The sequence below is a fragment of the Lathyrus oleraceus genome, chromosome 7, assembly GCF_024323335.1.
Source record: "Lathyrus oleraceus cultivar Zhongwan6 chromosome 7, CAAS_Psat_ZW6_1.0, whole genome shotgun sequence".
Taxonomy (NCBI): Eukaryota; Viridiplantae; Streptophyta; class Magnoliopsida; order Fabales; family Fabaceae; genus Lathyrus; species Lathyrus oleraceus.
Genome location: NC_066585.1, coordinates 66,512,818 through 66,534,951, shown reverse-complemented (window position 1 = coordinate 66,534,951; position 22,134 = coordinate 66,512,818). Strand labels below are relative to the sequence as shown.

General features: G+C 37.7%; 1 protein-coding gene across 1 annotated transcript; it reads right to left on the bottom strand.

The window, feature by feature from the left end:
- Positions 1 to 2,660: 2,660 nt before the first annotated feature.
- On the bottom strand, positions 2,661 to 3,969 carry LOC127102056 (uncharacterized). The gene is made up of 3 exons (XM_051039472.1): positions 3,669 to 3,969; positions 3,489 to 3,553; positions 2,661 to 3,389 (listed from the first exon to the last, which is right to left on the bottom strand). The coding sequence occupies exons 1-3, from the start codon at positions 3,967 to 3,969 to the stop codon at positions 2,661 to 2,663; spliced, it is 1,095 nt and encodes a 364-aa protein (XP_050895429.1).
- Between the last annotated feature and the right edge of the window lie 18,165 nt (positions 3,970 to 22,134).

The following is a 22,134-nucleotide window of genomic DNA, read 5'->3' as shown; positions in this document are numbered from 1 at the left end:
CAATCACGTCATGATCTATATACGCTTGTTCTAAAACCTTTTGTAAATCTTCTCAATGAGCCTTAGAGCTCATTAGCAAGGATAGCACGAATATCTTTGATGGTGTGTGCAATAGTTGCTCCACCATGTTATACTCTTTTTTCTTTATCAATTTCGGCACTTCATCATTATCCACCTTCTGATTTGTACCACTAGATTGACCAACCTGCTCAACTGGAATCTCAACCTGAGTTTTACCTACAGTGATATCTCCAGTTCTTCTAGAAGGTGTAGAGGAAAACACACGTCCATTTCTTATGACTCTGCTCACATCATCAATATTAACAGGGGAAGGCAAAGGGACCTCCACTCAATCTTCAATCATGGTGGCGTTATACTTGTATGGTATAGCCTTTTTAAATTTATAAGGAACTGGATCAGGCAAACTGATAACCAAAAGAGAATCAAAATTCTTTCGACTGACGTAAATGATCTCCACAGGCTTAAGAACATTGAATTGAGGTAATATAACATTAACTTCATCATCATCATAGTTCCTATCATAGGTGATCGTGATAGTCCTTTGATCCAACAACTTCTGAATATCTTGGAGTACAAGAGGACATGCATGCGGATTTACGGAGCAAATTCTACAAGCAGTGTAATTGTGCTCATGATCAACAAAGGCAAGCCTTGTCAAACTAGCATGCATTCGGACTAAGGATTTTCTGATAAACCTAACCTCGAAGACTGCAAATTTTCCTGGACAACCATACACCATGTTTGTTGAAGCTCCCTCATGCTGAGGTAAGGGATTAGCTTACACATTCGGATTGACATCTTTGAAGGACAAAATGCCACCTTTAATCGGCCTTTGAACATCAGATTTTAAGCCATAACAATTCTCTACATTGTGACCAGACGATCCTTGATGGTACGCACAAAATTGATCAGCTTTGTACCAATAAGGGACTTCTTTGGGGACAATGGACGGAGATCGAGTCTGAATGTGATTTTTGGCTAACAAAGTCGAGAATAACTCTGCATATGACATTGGAATAGGATCAAAATGGGGTGTTCTTTGGACACGATTGTTGTTGTTGAAATATGGGCGATCTTGTTATTGAGACTGTTGATGTTGTTGAGTAAATTGTTGAGTAGGTTGTTTATGAAATTGTGGTTGATATGCTGGAGCTACCACTGGTGGATTGATGATTGGAGAAATGACTGTGACATGTTGTGGTTGGTACCTTCTTCTTTGTCTACCATGCAAAACGGAACTAACTTCATGTTCCTTTTTCTTAATGAACCCACTTCCAAACTTCTTAACATTACTGGAAGAACCCACTTCTTTAGTTAAACGTCCCTCGCAGACTGCCTCTTCAAGCCACATCCCCATGTTCATCATTTCAGTGAAGTCATTTGGTGAACTTCTGATCATATGGTCATAGTAAAACAAACTCAAAGTATTTAGGAAAATCTTTGTCATCTCTTTTTCCTCAAGCGGAGGACAGATTTGGGCGGCTACCTCATGCCATCTCTGAGCATACTCCATAAAACTCTTTGTGTCCTTCTGAAACATGGCTCAGAGTTGGTCCCTACCCAGTGCCATGTCTACATTATATTTATATTGTTTGATAAAAGCTTCTCCAAGGTCATTGAAAGTACGGATTTGTGCACTGTCCAAACTCATGTACCACTTGAGGGTGGCGCCAATTAAGTTATCCTGAAAGTAATAGATTAACAGTTGATTATTATTTGTCTGGGTCAACATCTTGCGAGCATACATTATCAGATGACTTTGAGGGAAAGAGTTTCCTTTGTACTTCTCAAAGTTCGGCACCTTGAACTTGTGCGAAATCTTAACATTGGGAACTAACCAAAGATCATAAGCATTCTTGCCAAACAAGTCTTTTCCTCTGAGGCCTTTGATTTCTTTTGTATTTCCAAGAATTAATCTTGATACTCGTCCATTCTCTCATCCATTCCAACACCTTCACTTGGAGTGGTGTGGAAGATAGGTTCTTCATTGTAAGGAGTAGCGTGTACCACGGGATGTGGCACAAACATCACGGCGGTAACAATTGGAGCTTTGGTAGCCTATGGACGATACCCTTCTGGAATATAATTAGGAGGAATTCCCCAATGAAAACTAGAGGGTATGTGGTACTAGGGAGCACTGAGGGGTGCCAAAGAAATAGGTGTAGACACGACCTCGGAGACCATGGTTCTTTGAATAGTCTCTTGAAAATTAGGTGATGGTTGATTCTGAGCAGTCACCAACACTTCCATCTTGTTGGAGAGTCTTTCCAAGCTTTCTTTCAGTGTGTTCACTTCTTCCTGGAGCTCCTAGTTTTCTTTCTCGATTTGATTCATCCTTCTTTGTCCACCCGCCTGGGTGTTATACAGATGATACAGTTTGACTAACGGAGACAAAAGACACGAATGAGTTTCCTGGAGTGAAAAATGCAAATGAATTTTTTTTTCAAGGAACTTTTATAATTATTGAAAACATTATAAAGGATAACATATTTTGAAATGGCCAAAATAACATCATTTCATTAATAAGTGGAAACAATACAAATCAGAAGTTTTAACTTTCAAAAGTTCTAAATAAAACAGAAAATAATAAAAGCTATAATCTGAGAGTCCTAGGGTATCCCATGATAAGAAGATCCAATTCATCCTTGTAGCTTCCTATTGAGCTCCTTGATCTGGTCTTCCATCTGAGTCTTCTCAAGCACGAGCTTGTCAACAATCAACTTCCAAGCAACTGAGGTGGGAGGAGTATCTAGTTGAATGCTAGAGGAAAATAAATCCTCTTGCACCTTTCTCTTCTTTTTGGAAAGCTCCTCTTCATTCTTTTTCTTCAAATGCTTTTGGATTTGTTCATTCTCATTGTTGACAAACTGGTATTTGTTCTTCCAAGCGTCCCTTTCTTGTTGCACCTTGGTCAAAGCAATCTGAAGTTTCTCCGTATCAATCATGAAAATCAGAGTAGGCTCTCTATTGGCTATAGGAAAAGGCTCATGGCGAGGATAAGGCATCTTCAACTTGATAGACCTAGCTTGTACCCTTTGAAGATAAGGATCTAAATAAACACATTTTGGCTTCCCTATAACTTCTCTCCCCTTTTTATGGACATGATGTCGGGCATGCACAATCTTCTCCTTAAGTGCTTTGTTATCTTTAGCTTCTTTAAAGAAGAGGCCTTCCAAGAGTATATTGCTTGGCTTATCTTTCATAGGATATCCAAGCTGACGACGAGTCAAAATTGGGTTGTAGTTGATATCTCTTTTGGTACCGAGAAAAGGCGCATTAGGAAACTCTCCACAACTATCAATGATTTTCGGTTCATCGTAAGCATAACTATACCACTCAATATCATAATGTGTGAAATACATAATCTTCTGTGACCACAAAAGACCATCCTTAAGATCCCAAAAAGAAGTAGACTAAGGCAAGTGAGAAATAAGCCACCGGTAAAGCAAAGGCACACAACATATAACCATCCCCCCACTATAAGAGTTTTTTAGATAAATGGAATGGTAGGTATCTGCAAGTAGAGTGGGAACTAGATTTTCAATCAAGAATATATTGATAGCATTGATGTCAACTAAGTTGTCAATATTAGGAAAGAGAGACAATCCATAAATGAGCAATGCAATAATAGCCTCGAAAGCATATACTCTTCATACTAGCAAAGTAACAAGTTTTATCCATCAGAAACTTAGCTGGCAACCCAAGAATACCTCCCTTGGTGGTCATATGATCTTTAATCTCAGACATCTTCAAATGAGTAGCTTTATAAATAACTTTATCCTTAGAAATCTCCTCAAATCCAGAAAATGGGATCTGATCAGAAATAGGTAATCCAAGCAAATAGGAATACTCCTCTAGTATGGGCGCAAGCTGGTAATCTGGAAAGGTGAAGCAATGATACAATAGATCATATAACTGGTCTAGGGTAGCAAGAATTCCATCTGTCATGTTGGCCTTCAATAGTGACAGAAGTCTCCCATATATATCCTTGAAACCTATTGGATCAACAACCAAATCCCTTAGTTCTCTTAGATCTTCTAGCTTAGGAATCTCGAAAGTGTTCTTTTGAGTTCTTCTTCTTCCAAAATCTATGGTAAAAAGTTCTTGTGATGTTTGCAACAAGTGTTTCTAAGTTCCTTAAAAACTTGGTTAAAAATGATGAATGAATGCATCAATGTATGGATGCACAAACAAGAAGAAAAATATATGGGGTTCAAAGGTTCGACGTCATGAGCATGGAGTCATGGGTTTAAACATCCCAAAAGGTATGTACTTAGGTTTTTTGTACCTATAGAAAAAGGTTCTAAGAAGGTTCTCAAAGTCATTAATCCATATTTTGGATATTACTAGCACACCGATTACTCATAAATCAATATTATTCTCAAGAGAACCTCGTCTGAGTGTAGCATCGCGTATCACCTATTTCAGGTTTACACCTTCATAGGCATCGCACTACGTCCTAAAAGGCCAAGTGGGGTAAAGGGATACTAAAGTCCTCAGTTTCTCAGGCTCCCGAGTCTAAAGTAGCAATGCTTTTACGGTTACTCGTTTAACAAAGACTACCCTGAAAGGGGCTTCCACTTAGTGGGTGATTCTCGAGTTAGCTTGTTCAGGATTACTACACCCAAGTTTTCTCGACTATACCATACTCCAATCTTATTTATCTACTCAAGTCCTGGTTATGACATATCTCACCATATATGAATCATCAAAAGAAACCCAAACAATATAGTAAATAATATAATAACAAGAATATATACAAGATAGGTTTAACCCTCTTAGAAATGTCCCTAGCAAAGTATCCATCTCCATTTATGTCGCGGTGAGAATCGTAGACCAAGATATTAGTTTAACTTGACTCACAAAACAAAATCTCACCACCGAACTTTAATTTATCCAAGGGAAGGGGAAAAGGTCAAATAACCCATAAATATGCAATGCAAAACAGTGCAATAAAGAGATTAGAGGTTTAGAGGGTTGTTATAAAAAAGGAAGGTACTAGCATCTTAATCATCTATAGTATCCTATAGGAACCTCTTGAGATATTTGTGTTTTGTTATTGTTGTTTACTAAAGATTAGGGAGATGATAAGAGAAGTGTGTTTTATTGATTTTTGATTTGAAAAGACATAAAGTCTTATGCCTACGTATCAATGAAGGATCAAAATCCCGTAGTTCGGGGTACAAATAACAAAAGGGGTTGTTTAGTTGATTTTAGAAGAAGATTTAAGTTGTCATCTTAAGGAGAATACTCATCCAAACCACCAAAAATATGAGAATATGAATCTCTGCATCATTATGAAGGAAGGGCTCCAACTTGGATATAGAATCTACAAGTATGCCACTAACTCCTTCATATGGAAAAAAAATCAACATCAATTTCAATCAATACTATGGGGTAGGAGATTTATATCTCAACTATAAAGATGATTCATGTCTAGTCTCTTTTGAGAAAGGGTTTAAAGTGAAAAAACCAAGTGGAAAAAGTTTTGAATGAAATTTGTGTTTTTTAGTCTTATATAAAGAGTTTGATATTCTTAAAGTTCTTTTGAAGCATTTATGAAGAAAGAAAATATGAAAATTCAATGGCCTAAAGTCAAGGTTTTTTTTATGAAAGAAGTTCAAGTTAGAAAAATCCTATGATTTGAATAGGGTTTAGAAGGGGCTAAACGGCACAAGGTGGGTAAAGTAAGCTAAAAACACACACAATGAATATGCACATGACAATAAGTCAACTATAATTCCTTTCCCTTGGATTGAAACATAATCACAAGTATCATGCAAGAAATATCATGGATTAACAATATGCACTAAGAAAGGATATAAACAAAATCACTAACGTGTATCAAGCTTAAACATCTTAAGACACCAATCAAGGCCATCAATAAAGAATGGAGCAAAAGGCATGGCATAGAGAATAGTTCATAACACATGGATGATACAAGCATACAAGCATGTTAAACCTTAAACAACTATGTCATCAATCAAGATTAAAACAATGTTTAGGAGTAGGTTCAAAGCACACAAAAGCATCATTTTATGACAAAAGTTCACATCATACAAGGGTCCAAGTCATTAAGGTTCATGCCTATATGGTTCATACATTAGGGTTTCAAAGCAATTCATCAATAAAAAGCATCCATGTACTTCAAGCACAAATCAAATAAACAAGTTATCATCAAGTCTAAGTCCAAGTATAATCAAGGTGTTCAACACATATGGATCAAAATGGGAGAAAATTAAGCATGGTAAAATTAAATCAAATCATACTTAAATGGAAAAAAAGGAATAAATGAGAAAAATAATTGGATTATTTTTAATATAAAATTAAAAACTAACGGAGTGTGTTGGTTCCACCTTCAAAAGTACTTCCAGATGAGAAATAATTATCCATCTAGCTTTCTTGAGTCCCCAGGAGTGTGTTAATGATTAAATAATGGATGTATTATGTGTGTTAGAGCATTGCAATGAGACCTCCTTTTATAGTGAATGAATTCAAATTTGGTGCAGTGGTTATTGGTATTGCTTGATGGACTTTGGATAAAATCTAAAAAAATGGTGAAAAGTACAAAAGTGCTTTTGCTTTTGGTGTTTATATAGAGTGAGATCAAAGCAAGATCTATTTACAAAGCTCCAAGCAAAAGTGGTTGAGAAAAGTGATCTTTATGGAAATGGCAATGAAGCTTTATGGCAAAATGATCCATAAATGGTATGTTGTTTGGATAATGGTTCAAGTCCTTGTGTAATGCATCAATGGTTTGTATAAAAAAACTCATTATGCTGAGATATAGAAGCATCATAGGCTGCAAAGCAAGATCTTGAGGTTTGGCTTTGGTTTGAACATGAAACTTGACATGAAGATGGACTTCAAATTTGGCCTAACATGGTGAATTTCCGTCTTCGAAACGCATAGCTCAAGTGTGATAAACTCATGCCAATGGGCTCTTTAGGAAGATTTTGCCATCCTGTACAACTTGCATGTTGGAAATTTGAAGATATTCATATTGGATCATGGAGATAATGAAGGAGAAGAACGATCCAAAATGCAGCGGAATTTAAAATTTCTCCTTTAGTGATCCTTACGAATGGGCATGATTAGTGATAGAATCATTACCTCTTGTGGAGATTGTAACCTTTGATGCAGATCTACGGAGCGATCACGAACGTTGAATGATGACAACTCCTCTACTCAGTCCACACGAACGGATTCCTTCAATCTCAATGCTCGCTGCTACGAATGAACGCTTTGAGTGTGTGTGTGTGTGTGTGTGTGTGTGTGTATGTGTGTGTGTGTGTGTGTGTGAGAGAGAGAGAGAGAGAGAGAGAGAAACGAAATTACAACTGCACAAATGCTTCTACACAAGGGTTCTATTTATAGAACCACTTGTGTGGGCTGCAAGCTAAAAAGCTCACTCAAGTGTATGTGGCCCATATCTTATAATATGCCAAAATCACTTAAGTGCGTGGTACCTTATCATATTTCGTATTCTACTTAAGTACACCGTATCCTACGATGTTCTACAATTCACTTAAGTGCACCGTACATTACGGTATTCCTTAGTTACTTTATCTCTCATCAATCCGTCCTTTTGTGTGTGGCCCTGTAGGTTTTCGCGGCATTGGCAATTATATTAAATCACGTATTTAACATAATAAACAGTGAGCGGTATCTAGCAACACATCACTGCTACCCAAGACACGAAAATGTCATGTGATCTGACAAATTCTTTTGTGATAATACTTATATGTACAATTACCCTTTTGCCCTTATGTCTATATTGAACACAAGGCATAGACCATGTCATCCTTGTCCAGTTCAATATTGAGCCCATAGACATTTATCCTGTTACGCAGGATGGGCAAATTCCATGTAGGTCACTCATGTCCCTTAGCATGCTTCGTGGAGTATCCATCAACTGTCTTTATGGTCATCCAGTTACGGATAATGTCTGATCAGCAATAAGGCACTCGACTCTACATCAAGGGTCCATAGTGGTTTCAGGTCGAAGGGTGGTATACATCATTATCACCATGAGAATAACTTATTACACTCTGCATAACATTCTATATAGTATTCTCATAGCGGGTCAATCCAATATAAATATTACTCTTAATATTCATACCTATGTTCAAGACTTGATAACTCCTTATCCATGATCCATGAGATGTGATCATCGGTCTATATACATAATAGTCTTAATGCTTTAATGTTATCCCACTTCACAATAAAGCTCGACTATGGATACTTTAAGAATAGTGTCCTTATGTTTAATGTGATCTCATGATTAAGTCACACTTGATACATTAAACGGACTATCTATTCTAGGGACTTTATTAGACAAACATAATAAAGAAAAAGCCTTTTATTATTAATAAATAATTCGATACAAGTACCAAAATTATTTGCCTCTAGGGCTTACACCAACAGATAATTGCCCATCAACTTTGACAATCTTAACTGCTAAACACTTGGAAAATTTTCCAAGTGTTGAACAATTTTACAACTTTGAGATCTCATTTTCATCACTTCATATCTTCCAATCCTTATGAGATATTTGGTTCACCCTTTCTAAAAATTTGAATTATGTAATATCATCTACAAGTACGTCCTTTGATCATGAAAAATGATGGCTTGAGGAAGAAGTTACAATCTTGTAAAGTGGGCTTCATGAACATGCAATTTCATAACTTAGAGAAATCTTGAAAACCCTAAATGTGACATTCTTGAACTTTTTCTTGATTTTTTTTTATTTAAATTGATCAAATGCATTCATCAACCATACTTTCATGATTCTTGACTTGTGAAATCCATTATTGACCAAAAAATCTCAAAACTCAAAATTTGACCTTGAGCAGTTGACTTTTCATCAGATGAATTCCAAATCTTCAATGATTAATGGATCAAACTTCTTTAGCCAATTTAAGCACATGAATAGATCATAATGAATAACTTGAGGACCTTGAATCATATTTCAAACCATTAGATCATGTCTTGGTCAAAAAGTCAACATTAGAGCAATATTGATCAAAACCCTAATATAGGCATCAGATGAATTTGGAACTTGTTGATCTTGAATGGGTGCAATATTGAACTTGATTATGATGAATGGAAATTACTTGACTATTGTAATGAATTAGAAACTTGAATTACTAAGGCATGCCCATAATCTTGACCAGTCAATCACTTGAGCTCCTTAAACCAACACACCTATCTTGTGAAAGAATCAAACAAGACAAAACATATTTTTGTATTTTTATAAGGTTAGTAGTGCATAGAAGACACACACATGAGATGTTTGATGCTATTTAAATGATGAAAATGAGATGGGATCTTAGGGGTAAAAATTAGGGTATGACACTGTACTCCAAAGGAGTACAGACACAACAAACAAAAAGGGGGTGAGAAATACATTAATATAATTAATCAGTGCATAACATGTTAAGGATATTATTCATGTGTAATGCACCACAATCATTCACAATCCACATTCAAGCCATAATTAAACACCACACGATATAATGAAAATTCAGTGAGACTCCATAACTAAACCCAATGCATGTGGTGCCAATTTCTTATCAATAATTCATCATACAAACTCGATCCCCCCTTCGGAATCCTGAACTTCCCCTTCGAAGTTCCGGATAAGTTTAACGTTCCCCTTCAAATATAAACTTATCTCCACCAACTCAACAATTTATGAGTGTATGGCATGGAAAAAATGCAACTGACACACTTGTCATTATTCATATCGTGATCCACAATCGATCACACAACTATAGTCATGCATAACATAATCCACCCTTATGGATTATCACAATCACAAGTGAACAAACCATTCAAATGATTCACCATGTCATAACAATTGCAACAACACAAATGTTATCACATTGAACCGGATAATTTCCTGTACAATATCAACATGATATTTTCACATCAAAACCATACATCACCACCCATATTATCATTAAAACACAATAATTAAACAGCCTGCAATTATATTAAAAATTTACCACATCAATTTATCAATAACAGAAACTCAATGTTTCACTAAAAGGTTCATAACATCATCAATAAAACCATAATAGTACACACATAATCATAGTTTAATCATCCCAACTCTCTCTACCACTGTGTATTTCAGCGTGTTATCTTTCTAAGGCTTCGAACGACATCTAAATTGGACTTACAGAATGAAAGTAATGACCAAAGTCGTCGGGATATGTCAACAATTCATTAACCAAACATATGAACAAAACTTCACCCACACAGTAGGCATATTAATAATACTCAAACAGTTCACCTATCACTATCATATTATAGCTTTGAGAGTTAGCTTTCTAACTATCATACCCCAATTTTGTCTGAGCATTTTAAAGCATTCATATATACGACTTTATTTTTGCCTTGCATCATCTGCATAGCATAACATATCTTTCACCATCTTTAATGGCTAAAATATCGACCAGAAAGAATTTTTGGATATTCAGACAGACGAGTTGAATTGTTTCTCAAATGTAAGTAAAATTAGCGGGCAAAAAAATAAAAGATCGGGTCTGCAGACGTCAGTTTTATCAATCTACATTTCACGTAGTTAAACTGGCGTGCTCATTTTATTTGTTCGATCTCATTTTCATTCATAATGTGATCAGCTTGAGCCTCTTTAACTAGACGTTTTCTATTTCAAAATTTAATAAAAACATGTATGTTTTCAAGAATTTTATTTTGCATTGATCATTTTAATGCATTCAGTTTAATTTTTCTGATACTTTTGTGCCAGATTTTTTATTCATATTCAGAACTTTATTTTTATTCTTTTGTCAAAATATTCAGAAAAATTAAATAGAATTTTCCATGTTTTTATTTTATTTTTATCATATTTATTTAAGAAGTTTTGAATTTTAATTGTTTTGATTGATTTAATCTCATTTAAATTAATTAAAGCTTCTAGAAGGGGAAACTTTGGATTTTTAAATTAGGTGTGTTTCCTTGATTTAATCTGGATCGTCGATTCAAATTTAATCAAAAACCCACATGCATTATCCTCACTTTTTCTTATTGACCAATCATAAATTAGATTTTTTATTCTATTTATTCCTTTATTTAAATCAGAAAAATAATAAATATTTTATCCTTCTCATTGAATGGCACTTGTCCATCTTCAATTGATTGATTGTTAAAATTTTATCACTTTGTCCAATGGTGGCATGACACTTGGAACTTATGGGTTGGAAAAAGGAAAATCACTTAATTCAATTAAAATAAAAATGGACTCTCGGAGGAAACAAAAGGAAATAGGCCATGTAATCTTTTTCCTCTCACATCTAGTCTTCTTCTTCACAAAGACACAGACCCACACACACAAGATTCCTTCTCACATTTCTTCGTCCATTTTTTCCCTATTCACGACCTTAATCTCCGCCACACCCCATCTGTGGTACACCAATATAAACACCATGAACAACCCTTTGCTCCTGTTTACCGTGAAAATTAGTAAAAATGAACACTTCTACAGTGTTTGTGGCAATTATGATTAAAACTTAGATAGTAAAATATTGATATGAATTAAAGAGAAAGATTGTAAAAGAACTGATGATAACCAAATAGCAAAGAAAAATGTTTGAAATAAAGAAGTATTAAGACTATTTGAAATGAAGAAGTACGTCTGGAAAAGTAAAGATAAATTGTATTGCTTCAAAATAACTGACAATGGTGTAAACAAACGTACATTTCTTAATTTACGGTTCCTCTTCACACGGGTACTTGATAAATTTTACAGACTTTATACACACTTTGACACACACATATACTGACCATAACACTAAGACCCTCTATTTATACTCAATCGAAATAACCGTTTCTAATGGCCCTTCAATCACGTCGAGACATATGACACTTTGCATGGATGCAACTATCCGTTTATGTTCCACGTGTACCTTCAGCAGTTTCAAACAAGAGCAAAGTTCCCTCCTTTATTTGAATTTTGAATCTCCAATCGAAACCGTCTTCAAAATATTTGAAGAAATATTTCTAAGACCTGACTACACGCTGACCCTTGTCACCCAAGGACTTTCGACAGGATCTCCCTAATACCATATTCGGTCGAAACATCTTGATTGGTCGAAACATCGTCACATGGGATTTCCATTTTGGTAATTCTAAAGTGGGCATCGAAATTATGAGCTAACAAATTTCCCCAAAAAAATGTTGTTTTTGACATATAAGAGAAAAAGACATTTTTTGAGAACATGCTTTGACGCCTTGAACAACTTTGACATTTTGCCAAATGTTCCAATGTTGCAAAACTTTTCAGTTTCTCCAGTTGTCTGTTGACGTCAGAGTCACCATTGCCTTTTTCCTAAGCACATCTCTTCATCCCACAACCGAATTTTTTCAATCATCACGTTTCCTAGACTCTAGGAAATCGTCGGTTCAGACATTAATTACGACCTCTCCAACACGCTGTCCAAGGAAGACACGTGTCCCACTAACTTATCAACCATTAATGTTGATTTGAAGCATTTTTTCTTCCAAGCACGCCTATAAAAACCACAAATTCACCAATTTCACACTTTACGCTTTCTGAACTTCTAAATGCTCTAGCTATTCATCTTCAGGCAACCTTTAGCCAAAACCCAGATCTCCCTCTTTCAATTTTCAACAGAAATGGTAACTTCAAGCAAAGCCCCTAAAGAAGTGAGTGTAGCTATCAAGACCACAATTGTCAAATCAAAAGCTCCCAAGAAGATTCTGGAGCTTCCTCCTTTTACTATATTGCCTAATCTAATAACGATGGGTAATCAACAATATATCCCAAAACCCAAACGGAGGAACAGTGCATAATCTATGCTTCTTAGGTACTTATCCCTGTTTCTGTTTCTGGAAAAAATCATGCATTATTTGGGCCTTTAACTAATTTAGACACTGATTCTAGCAAGGTTAGAGAGTATTTCCCCTATTATCATAAATGCAAGCCCATAGAGCAAGAAAAAAACCCTAGGGCTGGAATAACTGCCACTGAAAACCCAAATGTTAGTGAAACCATAAACTTAAGGTTCATGAACAATGGATTTATAGTTTTCCGCACTAACACCATATTCAAAGACCCAAAATATTATTTGGATTGACTAAAGAAAATGGAGAAAACTAAATCCCAGAACTAGAAAGACATGGGAATTTACGACCTGATCATGTTGTCGAAGATAGGATTGGAGTATAGCGCCTCCATGTTGGTTTCTTCATTGTACTTCTGGGATAGTACACACTATACTTTTCACCTACCATGTGGAATGTCCACACCAACACTCTTCGAATTAGCCGCTATCACAGGGCTGAAACCCACTGGACATACGTACGACCCTGAGATTAATATTGAAGACACCATAGCCTTTTCGATCTCTCGAGCAGCATATTTGACTCACATCGCCCATTATCATGACAAAGACACTGACACCATCTCTGACGTGGAGCACATAGCTTTCTTAGCATTGTGGTTGTCTCATTTTGTCTTCTGCTCGAAGTCTCTGCAAGTTGCCAAAAAATATCTCACCTTGGCGAATCAACTACATGCTGGACATGATGTTTGCCTAAGTGAGATGATACTGGCAAGCCTCTATGAGTCATTAAGAGCTGGAGTCTCTCAATTGATGAATTTGGGTGAAAAGGGGAATCTTCTCCTCTCTGGCCCCTTTTGGCTATTACAACTCTGGCTTAATGCCACGTTCGAGGCTAGTCTACCGAATAAAGGCCTCGTTGATGAAGAAGTTGAGGAAGTTAAAAACAGAAGGATCAAAGGCATTCGATTGGCCCAGCTGACTCCCAATGACGAAGGATAAGCCCTTCAACCAACTTTCATGGGCTACATAATGATGTTTTCCAAGCGCCATGTTTTTACTTCGAGCATGGCCCCGTTTGCTTCCAGAAAGTATGGTCTAGAATGGTTTACAAGGACTTTCCCATCTCCCTCCAAAAAACGAGAGACAAAATCTCTACCGATTTGGGAAGCCTTTTTGACCCCTAGGATCCTAACCCTTCGATTTAACCCCTCAAAAGTTCAGGTTACTTTGATCGCATATCAACCCAACCTTATTGCTCGACAGTTTGGGTTAATTCAGGCTCTCCCAAAGTGTCTGTATGATAAAAAGGGTAGCCTCCTTCTCTACAATGCAGTCCACAATGAAACCACTGCCCTAAAGCAGATATCTAGATATACTTGCAGGAGCCAACTCACTCCTCTCCACTTCGATCCTAACTTCCTCTGCACCCAAGAATTTGGGAGATGGTGGACCAAACATTATATTGAAGAGTTCTATGATGTCTCTTCCTTTATCCAACATTTTGACAAAGCTTTTCTTTTTGTGCAGGAAAAGACCAGAAACGGTACTTACACGCTTATCAAAGAAATCCAAGTTTTTCAAAATTACTTTGAAACTACTTATAGGCCTGATGATCTTAGTCGAACCATCCACAAAGCAGATGTCACGCTCAAAGAAATTTTTCAAAGAAAATGGAAAGTATAAAAATTCCTTCGTACGTTCTCCAAAATTTCCTCCACTGCCTAATGCTGACTTTGGAGTGGCCCTTGCCCCTCCATTTACAAACGGGTTTATCTGTGGGGACTCCATTAAGATACTTAGATAGTAGTCCCAAAAAAAAGCCCAGTGGGTGGTTACGACTAAACATACTCTAGGCAGTTTCAAAGGGCATCTTCATATAGGGACCGAAGATGTTCACATCGAATTGGACATATATGAAGGCGTGACACATGAGGTTTTCTTTGAAGCATACCCCTCTTTAAGGCTACTCATTCTTAGCTTACACTAATTACTTTATGTTATTTTCTTTTATCCACCAGGGTTCCACCCAAGAAACCCACCATCAAAAGACCAGTCGAATAAAAGACTGAGGGAGATAGCAAGCCTACAAAGATATATTTTTGTCTTCCCTTTTTTAATATTTTTTTATGTTTAATGATGCAAGAAACCCCCATAAAAATCGAAAAACCCATAGAAACCCTCATCATAATAGAAGATGATCTATCACATGTGCTCGACCTAACCTCTAGGATGAGGAAACAACAACCGAAGATTACTGACACTTTGAGCCATCCTCTAACAAAACTCTCCAAGAAAAAGGCCTTCTCTACTTACCATTCAAGAGACTACTCCTGAAGACATGGCGAAGATAGCGGAGGACCAAAGTGAAAGTGATAACTCCAGCCTCGGGGTCGAAGGTGACAAGGTAAAACAAACTTCTCTTTTACCTTAATTAGTTTATTTACTGTCTTTCACCACTCATTTTTCGACTATGTTGATTTCAGGGTGGCGCAAGTACCTCCGTTCGAACCAAAGCCACAACTTCCTCCGTGCCAGCTTCCATAGTAGATGTCTTAAATAGTGCTGGCGAACCCACCTATCGACCGTCATCTGAAAAGAGCTCCATGAGTGAGATCGATCAACCTCTTTCTAGTGGCCTTGATACTTCACCACCAAAGACCACTACTCAACACTCCCATACCAGCGGCTCCGATCATGAAACTGCTTCAAATGAAAAAGACGACGTTGGAGTGAATCCAGATACCATGGTGGTGGATTAAGGAAGTCAAATTGGAGATAATCCTGAAGACAATTCACGCAACGTCGAAGGAGAAGCCGATCCCCAGGAAGAGGGTGGCAACGACGAAGATACAATGATGGAGGTAGAGAACGAAGGTAATCCGACCTGAATCCCTGTTGGTGACGATGATGGAGGCTCTGAAGAAATGGAGGATGACATAGGCAAAAGGCAGGCTTAGAGCCAAACTCTTGCTACTTCAACTATTTCGGAGATTCCGACAGGCAAAGTTTCGACAAGTAGTACTGGGGGTCTCTCTGTAGAAGGACTGGCTATTCTGAAACGAAGCCAACCCCTTGAATATTTGAAGGCTATGTTAAGCTGTAGGGAAAGTTCTTCTGAGAAAAGCCTTATCACTACTTCGGCGTCTGAAGATTAACCTTCAAGCACTCCTGCAGATGAAGTACTTTTCAAGATTAAGGATAAGATCTTTAAAGGTGACTTGTTCCTACTGTTGTTGGCTGATCCTTCTGCCCCCTTAACCTTGAAGGCTCTTCATAATCAAGTCGACCTGTTAGAAATTTCTCCTGAAGTTGCCAATGTGATATTGGAGATAGACATTATGATCGACCAAGCTGTCGCAGATCATAAGCTGCTACCTCAGCTAACAGGGGAGATCGAAAGGAAAGTTGGTTCTGAAGCAGCTGCCTGGGATGCCGCCATCAAGTTAACCAACAAGGTGATGGAATTGGATCCGACTAAACAAAAGAATAAGGAGAAGATCAAAGGCCATGATCGTGATATTGCTTTATGGAGAAAGCAAATAGAAGAACTTCAGGAAAAAATCTCTAAAGTCAAAAGAAGCCAAAGCGAACTCCTAAAGTTTGATGATGCCTTGATGGCTAAAGAGCTAGAGTTCAGCATGGAGTTCGTTGAACAGGCTCGGAAACTTGAGTCTAAAATCAAACTTCTTCGGTCGAAAAGGTCTTTATGCGAGAAACGTCTGGAACTTCTTAAAGCAAAGTACCTTCAGATCAAGGCCAACCTTCCTTTCTAATTTTAGTATCCTTTCCATATTTCTTATTTTGATATAATGAGATATAAGTTTTGATTATAATGAATATTATCCCTTTGGGCCTTCAAATCAAATGCAAACCATTTTGGCACTTTTACCATATTGGCTCTGATTAACTTATGCATAATTACTCATTTCTTATTTTAATCTCTTGGAGTACGGGCCTATACTTTTTTAAATACTTCCCATTTACTCTCAAGATCCTCTTGTCTTCATTAAGCTCCTCAATTTCATAGGCACCATTAGAGAATACTTGCAAAATCCGAAAAGAGCCTTCCCACTTTGGAGACCACTTCCCTAAGGTCATATCCTTTCGATCCATTGGAAGGATCACTTTCCAGACCAAGTCTTCAGGCAAAAAACTTTTGATTTTTACCTTCTTGTTATAAGAGTTCTCTACTCTCTTCTTTTGTTGTTTTAATAACTCGAAGGCATTTAATCTTTCTTCATCTAGATAAACTAATTCATCCAGCACCATGCTCCAATATGACTCTGATGGAATTTCACGATGCCTTTGAATTCTTGTGGATTGTAGGTGAATCTCTACTAGTAGAACAACATCATGACCAAAGGTCAGTCGAAAAGGGGTCGAATTAGTGGCTTATTTGGGAGAGGTACGACATGCCCTCAAAATCTGATCTAAAGTTTTGTGCAAATTTCTAGGCTTCTTTCCCACATGCTTCTCAATCAAACCAATAATCACTTTATTAGCAGCTTCGATCTATCCATTAACCTGAGCATAATATGGCGTCAAAGTTAATAGTTTGAAACCCATTTCTTTAGCAAATTCTTGCATCTTTCGACCAATGAATACTGACCCTTGATTTGTTGTGACAGTCTCTGGGATTCCAAATCTATAAATAATATGCTTCTAGATAAAATCGATCACATCTTCCTGATTTACGTTTGGTAAAGGTATGGCTTCAATCCATTTCGTAAAATAATCAACGCCCACCAGGATATATCTTTGACTCTTAGATGATGGTGGTCGAATTTTTCCCCAATTAAATCTAAATCCCAACCTATGAATTGCCAAGGCTTGATGATAGAGTGCAATTCGCTCGCGAGAACATGTTGTATGCCTGCATGTACCTGACATTCTTGGCATCCATTTGAAAATTCGATGCAATCTTTCAACATAGTAGGCCAATACATCCCTTGGCGAAATAAAAGCCATTTCATCTTATGGCCAACTTGGTGTTCCCCACACGCCCCACTATGGACATTCGAAAGGGCTAAATATTCCTCTGACTCACTGAGGCACTTAAGAAAAACTCCCTTAGGAGACTTCTTAAACAACTCCAACCACCAAGTTTCACCATTGGTCGTCTTGGATCATGGTATCTCCTTGGGTCGAAAGCCCTTATGGGCTGAATAACATGTTGATTTTGAAAAGCTTTGTGACCCCTTGGTGATTCTCCCTCCTTACTCCCTCGATATTTTGGGTCGCCTTCTTGTCGAACACAGCACTGCACCGAGGGCACAATATGACTTTCGATTGCTTCTTCTGGCACCTTCGGAGGAAGTCATACAGCGTTTTGTCCTCTTTGGGGAAGGCAATTTTGTTATGTTCTTCCTGTCGACATTCATTATCAACTTCCATGGAGGTCTTCTGGGATATCTCGACCATATTAACCTCCATGTTGACATCTTCAGTGATGTCCAACTTTTGGAATTGTAATTGAAGGCCCTCAGTGGCCTTATCTATCTGCATGAAACCATCAGCAGTTTCCTTGGTGACTATGATCTGATCAGAATCTTCAGTGATTCCATCGTTGAAGATGTCAGCGCTCTTGTCAGTGGCATCTCCCACAGGTTTTTGAATGAAGTCATTAAGAGATTCCTGATCAAGATGCTCAGAAACTTAGCCATGACAAGTTCATTTATAAAGTCTTCAGTGACTTCATTCATGTCGAAATCGTTAGTGACTTCGACTAGGTTCACTTCCTCTGGCTTTGTATAATGGGCATTAGCCACTTGTAGAGGATCAGAGTTGATCTTCATTTGGCTCTGAGTTTTGTCTCCAAATTTGAGTCTCCATTCTTGGATGGCATTCTGCACAAGATCCCTGAAAGAAAATATTGAGATGTTTTATGACCCAAAAAACCATGGTATTTGCAAAACCCTCTTTTCTTTCTTTGTTCTAAAGGAGGCACTTTAGCACCCGGGGGTACTATCATTTGACCATCCTTAACTAACAAATCGAAAATTTCATCACATTTTGTAACGTCGAAAGTATAAGTTTTCTTAGGAAATTTATCACTCTTTTCTAGTTCAATAGGGTTCTTTCCATTCGAATGGGACAAAACTTTACACGCATAAGATGGCCCTTGCTTCAATTCAGCAAGGTCGATCTCATTTTCATCAAAGTCTAAAACTCTATTACATGACCCTTCATCATCATTGCTAAAATCGACATAGGCTACCCTTTTATTCTCATTTGCTCAGGCCTTTTCTTCCTTCAAACGTTCTAACTGTTGAACCCTATCAACCAATTGGGCCATATCTCTCAGATAATGGGTATCTAACTTCTTCCTAATCGAATAGTCAAGGCCCCCAACGGCCATTTTGACCAGTTCATGCTCTGGCACTTGCGTAAAACACCTAGATTTGAGTAATCGAAACCTATTGAGATAGTTATCAATTGGCTCAGTAAACTTTCATTTGATACTATCCAATTTCTTTAAACTTATCTTCGTTGTCCCATGTAAAACTGCTCATGGAACATTCTCTCTAGATGATTCCACGTATGGATCGAACTTTGTGGCAAGGTGGTGAACCATGTGAAGGCATTATTTGTGAGAGAACTTGGGAAAAACTTTATCCTAAGGTTCTCATTGTTTGAAATGTCTCCCGTCTCAATTAAATATCTAGCCACATGTTCGATAGTGGATTCAGTAGTATCCCCAGAAAACTTAGTGAATTTGGGGATTTTTATTCTAGGGGGTGCTTATGCCTGTAAGATATACTCTGACAGAGGCGATGTGTAATTTGGCCTTCGAAGGCCAAACTTTACCCCATTTTGAACCATAATCCTCTCGACCATGGCTGTTATATTATTATCTGTTGTCAAATCATCATGTCGAATCTGCCGTATGACATTATCAGCGTTTTGGTTTCTATTTACCATTACTACCCTTGGCTCCCTTTCTCTGGGGATTTGTGGTTCGATCCTAGGGGGTCCGACTCTTTCTACCTGATTTACCATCTCTGGTTGTGGTTGATTTTATGGGATATGGTTGATAGTAAGGTCTTCTTCTAAGGTCGCCCCCTAGTTTTCCCTAACCCAATCCCTAAGAGGGTGTCGATGGGGCTGTGGTACACCCAGGAATTCAGACATTCGCGCCACCTGCGTTGTCATCTGTTGATTCGACTGAGTCGTATTTTGAATTAGAGGATTTAATATGGTGGTCAATGTTTGGGTAAGCATTTGGACTATCTCATGGTTGATTTCGTCCATCTGATGTCTCCACACTACTGCGGAGTTATTAGTAAGGCTAGATATTTGTGTCTGGTGTCTCAAACCTGAAGATTGGTTACTTCAACCCATGTTAACCACATACCCTTGTACAAGAGAGTTTATGTTAACCACTGGTTCTGAGAAAGTCGAACCAGCATTGTGTAAACTTTCCATCACTGAAGTTGGCATTCCATATGGTTGTTCTCGACCACCAAATGGTATCGAGAAACCAGGGAGTACTAAAGGCCTGTTTGGAACATTTCCAATTGGTGGGGGAGTATGGGAGGCCCCCTAGGCCCAATGTAAGTTAAAACCGGTTTAGTATGGGGGATCGAATGGGTTGGCATCGAACTCGCCATAGACGGAACCGTTTCAGACACGTGCATTGTGGACGTGTTCGCCCCTATCGAAGAAGAATGGGGGGTTATGTTGTTGGTTAATGGATTTTGAGAATTTTGGTTATCTGGCGCATTTAAATTCTCCATCCTTGTAGTGGATTCTCTCTTTGGTCTATGCTCATTATTTATGGCTACTTTACCACTCCTTAATAACATACAACGAATTCTTTCCGGAAAAAAGGAGAAAATGAATGAACAACCAGAAATAAAAACAATTTCAATTTTCTAAAAAAAACGGTAGCACTGTCCCACTAGGCGTTCCAATTTGTTTACCGTGAAAATTGGTAAACAACCGTTGATCTTCCAAATTACTAAATTTGGTTACTTACAGGATTGATCAGCTTGATCCTAGGACATGTGCTAATTGTTTTAAAGTAAATTCTAGTAAAAATGAACACTTCGACAGTGTATGTGGTAATGATGATTAAAACTTTGACAGTAAAAGACTGATATGAATTAAAGAGAAAGATTGTAAAGAACTGATGATAACCAAATAGAAAAGGAAAATGTTTGAAATAAAGAAGTATTAAGACTATTTGAAATGAAGAAGTACTTCTGGAAAAGTAAAGATAAATTGTATTGCTTCAAAATAACTGACAATGGTGTAAATAAACGTACATTTATTAATGTAGGGTTCCTCTTCACACGGGTACTTGGTAAATTTTACAGACTCTATACACACTTTGACACACACACCGATCATAACACTAAGACCCTTTATTTATACTCAATCGAAATAACCCTTCCTAAATCCCCTTCAATCACGTCGAGACACATGGCACTTTGCATGGATGTAACTATCCATTTATGCTCCACGTGTACCTCCAGCAGTTTCAAATAAGAGAAAAGTTCCCTCCTTTATTTGAATTTTGAATCTCCAATCGAAACCGTCTTCAAAATATTTGAAGAAATATTTGTAAGTCTTGATTGTACGCTGGCCCTTGTCTCCCAGAGACTTTTGACAGAATCTCCCTAATACCATATTCGGTCGAAACATCTTCGTTGGTCGAAACATCTTCACATGGTCGAAACATCGTCACATAGGATTTCCATTTTGGTGATTCTAAAGTGGGGTTCGAAATTATGAGCTAATAGCTCCACCCAAACACGGCTATATCACTCACTCAACCTTCAAACAAACCGTCGCGTACACCATACCACACCGCCAACAAACTTCTCAACTTAAACAACAACAAACCCCTCACCTCCTATCCGACCTCCTTTCAATCATCCACCACAGTTGCAGCTCCCAAACCGAAACCCATACCGTCTATGTTTGATGTCCACCTACACCAAAGTCACCGTAAACCACCACTACTGCATATCATTTCGTGATTTCCGGCTACCTGCAGTGAGTTCCATCACTATCTTAGCAGAAACGCGCAACTTACTTGATGCAAAGGGGGATGAAGCCTGCCAAGTGTTCGTAAAAATGTAGACCGTAACACACGATTCAAATCTCTATTTCAAGGACGCGTTGTGTAAGCTTCGATGTAACCGACATCACAGTAGCAATGACATCAATTAGCAGTGTCGCAATGTTTTCCACTTTATTTTATAACGACGTATCTGACATAGGTGACGTGCTCAGCCCCGATTCGCAACACCGCAACAGTAAGCTCAGTAAACTT